Source organism: Galeopterus variegatus, unplaced genomic scaffold (genome assembly GCF_000696425.1).
Source record: "Galeopterus variegatus unplaced genomic scaffold, G_variegatus-3.0.2 Scaffold6415, whole genome shotgun sequence".
In the NCBI taxonomy this organism is placed as follows: domain Eukaryota; kingdom Metazoa; phylum Chordata; class Mammalia; order Dermoptera; family Cynocephalidae; genus Galeopterus; species Galeopterus variegatus.
In genome coordinates this window covers 65,956-75,079 of record NW_007732526.1, presented here as the reverse complement: position 1 = coordinate 75,079, position 9,124 = coordinate 65,956, and the positions used below count along the sequence as shown (strand labels likewise).

The window sequence follows — 9,124 nt, the reverse complement described above, 5'->3', positions numbered from 1 at the left end:
TCCCGTTGCCGGTCCCGGTCCGGTACGGGCGCGACACTGAGGGTTGCGATCCGTTGCCGGACAAAAAAAAAAAAAAAAAAAAAAAAAGCTAAAACGACTTAAAATTATTAGGTACTTTATAGGTACCTAAACATTTTAAGTCAATATACAAAATATTAATTACAAACTAAATAATTTATTAAATAGAAATTCTTCTGAAAGATACTTTGACAGTGCTTTCTGCTTTTAGTTACCATATGTAATCAGAATAAAACTGCCTACTAAACTTTAATTCAAAGTTCATTGTTTTATGTAGGCCTTCCACAATAGGTTATCTGTGAGGTTTTGTTGACAGTGTGTAATGTTAACAAGCACTCAATAAAATAATTATTTCTCTAAACACTGATAAAAACCAATACTTACCTTACTATGAAACACAGTATCATTTAAATCTGATTTAAAAGGTAGTTAAAAATCTAAGGTTATATACATACTAAATGGAGTTTAAAATAATACAGTCCTAAAAAACAACTGGTCTGAAGTCTTCAAAAATGTCATCTCACAAAAAAAAAAAAAAAAAAAACCAAAAGAACTGGATGACAGGACAAATAAATGTAATGTGTGATCTTGACTAGATCCTGAAAACACAGAGGTACAAGGGACAGCTACAAAAGTCAATACTTCAACAACTGCTGAAATATAAGTAAGGACTGTATAGTATTCTGGATAACAGTATTAAACGAAAATGAAATTTCTTGCATGTGGTCAGTATATTATGCTCACTTTGTTTTTAGGATATTCAAATTCTAGTATTTAGGGATTAAATGCTATTAGGAATTAAGCCTGAAACTAACTCTCAAATCATTCAGCCAAAAACACAGAAAAAAGTGTGTGTATGTGTGCGTGTGTGTAGAAATAAAGCAAATATGGCAAAATGTTAGCTGGCGACAGTAAGGGAAAAATATGTGCTGCTTATTATATTTTGCAACTTCCATTTGAATTTTTTTCAAAATTAAATACATTAAAAACAGTAATAATAAATCAAAACAGTAGTTTATCATAATAATTAAAAGTTATGACTATTAATTAACAGAAACCTAGATTCAAATTCTACCTGTATTTCCTTCAATTGCAAGTTGCTTAATTTCTCTTAAACCCTTCTGACATCTGAAGGTAGGAAATAATGTTAGCACCTATTCCTCGCTGAGTCTCTGAAGAAGTATTCCGCTCAACAAAAAAAGTTATGTAATATGCACCAATTACTAATTTTCACAGAATAAAAATGATTTATACCTGTTTGCTATCAGGATAGTGATCATGAAAATCAGATAACGTAGAATAATACAGATAACACAGAAGAGACTAAACTTATCCTATATTGAGTCTGTCAGGTACCCTGAAAAATAACTTCTTTGAAGAATTCTCCAGCTTAAATATGCTTATTTGTCACTGTCCTTATCCCTTCTTTTATTTTCTCTTTATAAGAACAGGGATGTTAACTATAATGATGTATGATACTAACTACAAGTCTGAAAACTAAGCTTTGGTAATTAGAAAAATGTAAATTTAACTAATTATTTGAATATTCTCCCAGAATCAATTACTAGTAAATAGGAATTTGTTAAATATAATATATTGCTGTTATTCAAAACAATTTAAATAATTAGTGCTTCTGGGTATGTTTGATGTTTTAATTCACAACAGGAAAACATATCACTGAATATTCATAATTTAATACCTACTTAACTAGAAATAAATAATCATTCTCAATTTTAAGAACTCTACTAAAGCAGGGAGTGTTAGCTCTGGGAACAAGTACTTCTTGGGGAGGCGTCTATGGTTTACCTTCAAAAGGTCGAGACATTTTATGTAAAATTTTGTGCATATGTGTATTTCTCCAGAGATGACCCAACCTTTTCCTGAGATTTTCAGAAGTATCCATAAGTCAATACAGGTTCAAAACCCACTGTATCAGAGGAATGGCTAAATGTCTGTGGCCTATTCCCATAGTTCAAATATCTTATGAACAATGAGGCCCAATTATTTTCCATAATGACCCATTTTCAAATCTATAATAGAACTGGTAAGAAAAAAATTCAATACATTTTTTAGTCAGAAATCTTTTACCAACTTGTATTTCAAGATTCTGCAAAGTCAGTGTGATAAATGACAGTGTTAAACACATTCTCTGTGATATAGACATAGCCAAAATATTACCAGCCTAAGAAAAGTAAGGAAAAATGATAGCTTCGGTTTATGGAAGAATATTTATCAACATGCTAAGTTTTTCTCTAGATGGTAGAGTTTGTAGGTGACAGATTTTTTTTGTTTGTTTTTCTGTGATGAACATGTGTTAACACTTTAAAGCAGAAAAAGAATATACAAGCTAAAAAAAATTATCGCCCATCCAAAATATTAGTGGAGCATCTTTTTTTTGAAAACACAAGAGTAAAATTTATAACTCACCTTAATAGCTTTGATGGCTGCCTTAGTAATTTGGGTCATTTTCGCTTTAGAAATGGGTGGTTTATAGTCATTCAGGGAATACAACTAATGAAAAAGAAGAAGCAAAACTAATTTTAAATACAGCAAAACTAATTGTCTCCAAACAATTACATGAAATTACCAAACATTTCCATTTTTATATTCTTAATGAAATCAAAGTGCTGCTTTTCTTTTAAAAACCAAGCTCAACGTCATTAGCCATCAGGGAAATGCGAATCAAAACTACAATGAACTATCACTTCACACTCACTTGTTTATTAAAAAATAGATAATAACAAGCGTTAGCAAGGATGTAGAACATTTGAACCCTTATACATTACTGGTGGGAATGTAAAATGGTGCAGCAGCTTTGGAAAACAGTTTAGCAGTTCCTCAAAAAATTAAACATAGTTTCATATGACCCAGCCAATTCTGCTCCTAGGTTTAGACCCAAGACAGCAGAAAACATTTGTTCACATAAAAACTTGTACATGAATGGTCATTGCAGCATAACTCCATAAAAAACCCATTAAAAACTCATTAAAAAGGCAAAAACAATCCAAATGTCCATTAACTGATGAATAAACAAAATGTATTATATCTATTCAATGAAATATTAGCTATAAAAAGGAATGAAATACTGATACTTGCTACAAAATAAATGGACCTTGGAAATTATTATGCTAAGTTAAAGAAACCAGGTGAAAAAAACCACATACTATATGATTCTATTTACATAAAATGTCCAGAAAAGGCAAATCTACTGGTGGTTGTCTAGGGCTGGGGGAATTGACGAGAAATGAGGAATGATACTGAGTACAATGTTTCTTTTTGGGGTGATAAAAATATTCTAAAATTGATTGTGGTGATGGTTACTATAACTTGGTGAACAGAGTCAAAACCATTAATTGGTGGATTTATGGCATGTAAATTGTATCACAATAAAGCTGTTTTTAAAAATCAAAGAATCTAATGTTTAATAATTCCCCCCACCCAAAAAACAACACTTTGTTTTGAAATTTCTCATATAAGCAAAGGGCATAACATACCGTTTAGAGAAAAAACAGTTAAAAGACAACGTGGGGGAGTTTATGCAACAAACAAATAACTAAGCTTAAGTGAATACTGATTAAAACTTCCATTGTATTCACTGATGCTAAGATTTTTAACTATAATGCTATAAGATATTAACTAGAAGTCTGGAAACTAACCTTTGGCCATCAGAACACTGCGAAAACAACTTGAACAGACTTTTAAAGCAACAGAATTTGTTGGTTAACCAACTAGAAATTTAGGGAATCCTCTATAGCTTTTGCTCCAGCACCCCTTAAAACCTATCCATCATAGAATTCTATTCATTTTTATCCCTCACAGGAAGGGCCTTCAAAAAGTTCATGGAAAGATTCATAGTATCTTTCTATTCCATTTCCCCACAATCTTTTTGAAGTACTCTTGTATTCCTGGTATCTGCCCAGATTTCCCCATATTCGTCTCCTCTTCCTCCTCTAATTACCACCATAATCACTGTCCAAATTTCCTTCATCTCTCACCTGGAGAACACCTAAATTATGTGGCATGTTCTCTACATATTTACAGCTATCTTTTCAAAAACCTACCTGATCAGGTGAGTGACACCAACCCACTCCTGTCACACCCTTAAAATGGTCTATCATTTCTCACTCTTTGGATGAACAACAACAAAAAAATGTGTGTATATAAGGCCCTGCCTGGTCTAGCTCCTACTATCTACCTTTCCAGCATCATCTCACACCATGCTCCCAGCCCCTTGCCCCAGGTACTACAGACTTTTTTTTAGTTCCTTGCCACAGGGCCTTTAAAAATGAAGCTTATTCCCTCTGTTTGGAATATTCTCATTAGTTCCAGGGCTTCCTCATTAGTCAATGTGTATTCGCCCATCTTAGTTAAAGCATCATGTAATGAGGAAAGGCTTCCCTACCTCACCAAACAGATCAATACCCCCTTTTTATGCTCTCATTGTACTATCATTCACCTGTAAAGAATTTATTGCAGTATTCTGATATTCACTTGTATGATTATTTAACTAATACTTGATTTAAAACAAGGACTGTCACAAAGGTGACAGTAGTTACTGACACCAAGAGACAGAATGTTAAGTTCCTTTAATGCAATTTAAGTTAGTAAGAGGTTAACTGTAAACCAACTGATGTCAAGCTGAAATCAATCAATCCTGGCAGAAGTACAAACATCCTTCCCCTTCTAGTTCCCAAAGAGGCACCCACCTGTTCACAATACTGCCTGACTAGGATTAGGATTCCATGAGATACTTTCTAAGGACTCTCACACTAAGATCCTTAAGATCTTAAACTAACTCTTATTTAAATGTAAGATTTCCTGTCAAATTCACAGGGAATTTTAATATACTCGTGACCTTTATTCCTACCTGTTTTAGAAAACCTACCTGTATGCCAGTCTACTCACCAGGTGCAAAATAATATCAACAGGGGTCGGGGGGATGGCCAGTTAGTTCAGTTGGTTAGAGCGAGGTGTTGATAACAGGAAGGTCAAGGGTTTGGATCCCCTCACTGGCAGGCTGTCCTCCTCCTCCCCCCACAAAAAACCATCAACACATTCTATAGTGCTTACAGCAAGCCGTGTAAAGGAAAGGCCAATTTCCCAGAATTTCTTAGTAGGCCCATCTGAGATCCACTCCTGCTCTCTCCTACTAAAGAGTAAGCTCTAAGAACAGAAACCCTGTCTTTTTTAGATTTTCCTCTTTTGTTCATATTTCTCTTTGTTGTTTGACAGGGAATAGATATTTGTTAAGAATGATTTAAAATAAACAAATACATACAAGACACAGCACTGTAAAAGCTTTGCACAGAAAAACCTGGATTTGAATTCCAACTATGTCACCTTATTAAAAGTTGTTTAACCATTACCCTCTTGGCACACTGGGCATTACATCACTCTCACAGAAGTTGCTGAACCTCCGAACCTAAGTTTTCTATTTACAGAATAGAAATGGTACTTTTCCACAGAAACATTATATGTAAAGCTTTTACAGCACACTAAAATTGCTCAACAAGGGTTAGCCATTATTAAAATTAAAATCCTTCTCTTTGGTAGGCATTCTCCATTTAAATTAATAACAGCAAAGGATCCATCATCATCATTTACATTAATAGCAAACGAACATTATTCACTTGGCCATTTGAAAGTATATTCTAAAGTTATTTACATTACTAGGGTAATAAAGAGGCATCAGATTTTTTTATGGTTGACAACACATTACTTAACACTTCAATCAAGCAACAGTTAAATTCTAACAAACCGAAGCTGTGCTTACTAGCTTTCTTTTATGGGGGGGTGTGTGTGTGTGAGGAATATAAATTAGACTTCTTAAACATTTTCAGTCTGAAGTCATCTGAGACCCTCCTTTAAAAAAAATGCACCTACTGCAGACATTTAAGGCACTACTCAGAGAAATACCGAGTAATACAGTATATTTCAAAGGCTCATTTATTACATATGCTTCCAACTAACCTTTCTCTAGCTTCTCTAAAATCGTATTTCTGCAATAAATCTGATCATCAGACAACAGACATAGATCATTTTATCTAATTCTTCACTGAATGAATGCCTTAACTAAAATTTAATATTAGGTCCTCAACTTTTAAAGAAGGTTGATAAAATTTTTTCCCTAAAACATTTTACTAATATGTTAAATAATTATTTTCTACCCCAAAAGTCCCTAACTCAAGAATTCACAATTTGTATTCTCAGAAACAGGAGAGTAATTCAGCTAGTGTTTTCTTTTTATGAATGAGGAATGATTTAACATGTTTCTCCCTTCTTAACTCGGCTTCTAGGGATCTTGCTGGTATGTTTATTTTACTAATTTGAACACACATCTCAAATGTCTACTGACATCTATTTCTGTGCTATATTTAACTAGTTTTGTTGTACACAAAAATAAAATGTCTTCTAATGTGCTTAATTTTGCTAACAAACCTGCTTTAAAGTTCTTTTTTAATTGGCTGGAGTACAAATTTACTCAGCATTTATTGAGCTAATGTGAACCTAGCACAAGACTTTAGAAACAGCTTTTCATCATCGTTTCCCTTCTAGTGAGTTTTTCCAAACCTAATTTTTCTATGTAGTCCGCTGTTGCTCAATCCTAAGCATCAAATTCAATTGTCTAGAACCTCCACCAAAGACCATTTGTTGAGAATTTTATGACTGTCAATATAACATTTGGTACTTTAGAAAAAAAAGTGATGAAATGCTGCCAGCTCATTAGAAGCTTTTAATAAATGTCTATCAATAATTCAATGTACAAGAGTATATTTAATCTATCTTTAGATCTACAGGATATGACAGAACAACAAAAATGATAGATCTGCAGGATGACACAATACCTGATATACAGCAAGCATTCAGCAGTAAACCTTCATTATCCAACTGATAACTTAAAGCCGCTATAACATCACTACCAGTAACTATCTAGCTTCATTCCAACCCTCAATTTAATCAGATATGTCAACCCATCATCAAGAATTGGGACTGTTATTCTCTTCGTATTCTCAAAATCTGATCCAGGACAGAGAACACATCATGGTTTTATACTGGAAAATGCTTAAGAAAATGGAAGTTGACTCTGGGACCTTTCTTTTCCTTTGCCTGACAATTCCCATCTTTATGCTGGGGTCAGAAGACCACAGCTGCATGTTCTCTAGGCTTGGGCTCTCCAGCTACCCTGTTTTCTCATGTATAGGTTTTAATCTCACCACTCTACTTTTTGGGATTTGACTCCCTGATGATGTGTTTTCCAAAGTCTTAAGTGGCTGTTGATTCCAGTTAATCTGTCCCATCAAGCGATTCCTCAGTTAAGACTATTTTACCTTTTCTAGGGGCTACTGGTGCCTGCCATGCTATTGCTCAGACTCTGAACTCTGCTTCCCAAATCTAAGCTTCTTTCACTCATATGCCGCGTTCTAGTATATTTAACGTCAGGCAACAAAACCATTTCTTACACAAACATTCTATGTCCATCTGTCCTCAGTGACAGAAATAAAGTCTTAGTCTTGACTGGCCTCTTCCTTTGACCACTCAAGATTCATCATTTCAATGGAAAGATACTAAACAAGAGCCTGGGTTTTCAGTCTAATTAATTCATTCTCCCCTCAAGTACACAGAAGAGTGCTCCTGAAACTTGTAAAATTTTAAATTTCTACACTATCAATTGTAGGCCCACAACAAATGCAAATTTTTAATCTGAAAACCTCCTCAAGTCAAATACATTTCTAAAGACTTTAATCAAGGTTTGAGGAATGTTTTACCTGAGATATGTTAGCTGATGCTGGCTACTCCACCATAAAATTTACCTTAATAAATATCTTAAAAGTTGCTCAATATCATTTCTTTTTCTGCAAAGGGCCAGATAACAAAATATTTTTTAATCAAGGTTTGAGGAATGTTTTACCTGAGATATGTTAGCTGATGCTGGCTACTCCACCACAAAATTTACCTTAATAAATATCTTAAAAGTTGCTCAATATCATTTCTTTTTCTGCAAAGGGCCAGATAACAAAATATTTAAGGATTTTCAAGCCAACAGTTGTCTTTATCGCAACAACTGTTCAGTTCTGCCCCTTGTAGCAGGTAAGTAGCCATAGACAATTCCTATGTGAACGGGCACAGTGTGTTCCAACAGAAATTTGCAAAAGCAGGCTAACCCTTGAATTTGAGCAATATTCTCAGTCCTACAGATGTGTTTTTGTTTTTGTCCGCCCTCCTCTACACACTGACTCATTACCCCAAATTTAACAAAATGTTATACTTCACTCATCCTTGCTATTTCAAGCAAACTCTTCATTTCAAAAATTTAATCCCTTTCTCAATTTGAGCAAGATTAAATGCATTCTACTATGATCTTGAAAGGGCCAAAGAATGTATTATCAGTCATATTCCAGAGAACCAGCAACATCTTGTTCATGTACAAGTTAATCTATGCCTTAAAGGTTGCTGGCTCTATGACCAATGGAATTAACCTGAAGTGTGAATCTAAAATAACTAAACAGTAATCAACTCAGTCTACCTTTCTCAACAACAGCCCTTTAGGGCTTTAAGTATACTGATTAGTTAGGATCCCTCAAATCTCTAAAGAAATCAAAAACTTCACAAAAGTTCCTGCAACCAACACAATCCTGATGCTTTCAATTCAAAATAGCATGCTGACCAGATATTTTTCTTTTCTTCCTCCTACTGACAAGACAATAAAGGACTTGGAAAAAAAGGGGGGAGAGAAAGGGGGGAATAAAAATTCACAGTGAAAAGTAGAATGAGGAGGGGAGAAGAATCAGCAGACAAGAGATGTCACAAACTTCCAGAAAATGGAAATGTAATAAAAGGATTGGTAACTGATCAAATGAGGAAACCACAAACCACAGTACACACAAAAGATATAGCCAAGGAGGAAAATAATTTGCCCTGCAGAATTCAGTCTCAACATCCAAAATCAAGGTATTACAGAGGAAAGAAGCAGCACAAGTGAACTAATGCCTCACCCACTATTGCAAAAAGTCAATAAATAATGTCTAAAATTGACCATTCAAGAAACAGTGGTATGAAAATATTTAGTGTTATGAAGTAATCACCAGAAGAAATAAAGTGTTAAGAA

The 9,124-nt window shown here is 34.2% G+C and overlaps 1 protein-coding gene across 2 annotated transcripts in view; it reads right to left on the bottom strand.

Moving 5' to 3' along the window:
* Positions 1–2,537, bottom strand: part of LOC103606262 (protein SCAF8) — a 56,356-nt gene extending 53,819 nt beyond the window's left edge. Inside the window, exon 1 of one of the 2 annotated variants that reach the window (XM_008590872.1) lies at positions 2,446–2,537. In XM_008590872.1, the coding sequence (XP_008589094.1) occupies positions 2,446–2,484 (39 nt within the window). In that variant the 5' untranslated portion in view covers positions 2,485–2,537. The remainder of the gene's footprint in view (positions 1–2,445) is intronic. The other variant, XM_008590873.1, reaches the window with a different exon arrangement.
* Between the last annotated feature and the right edge of the window lie 6,587 nt (positions 2,538–9,124).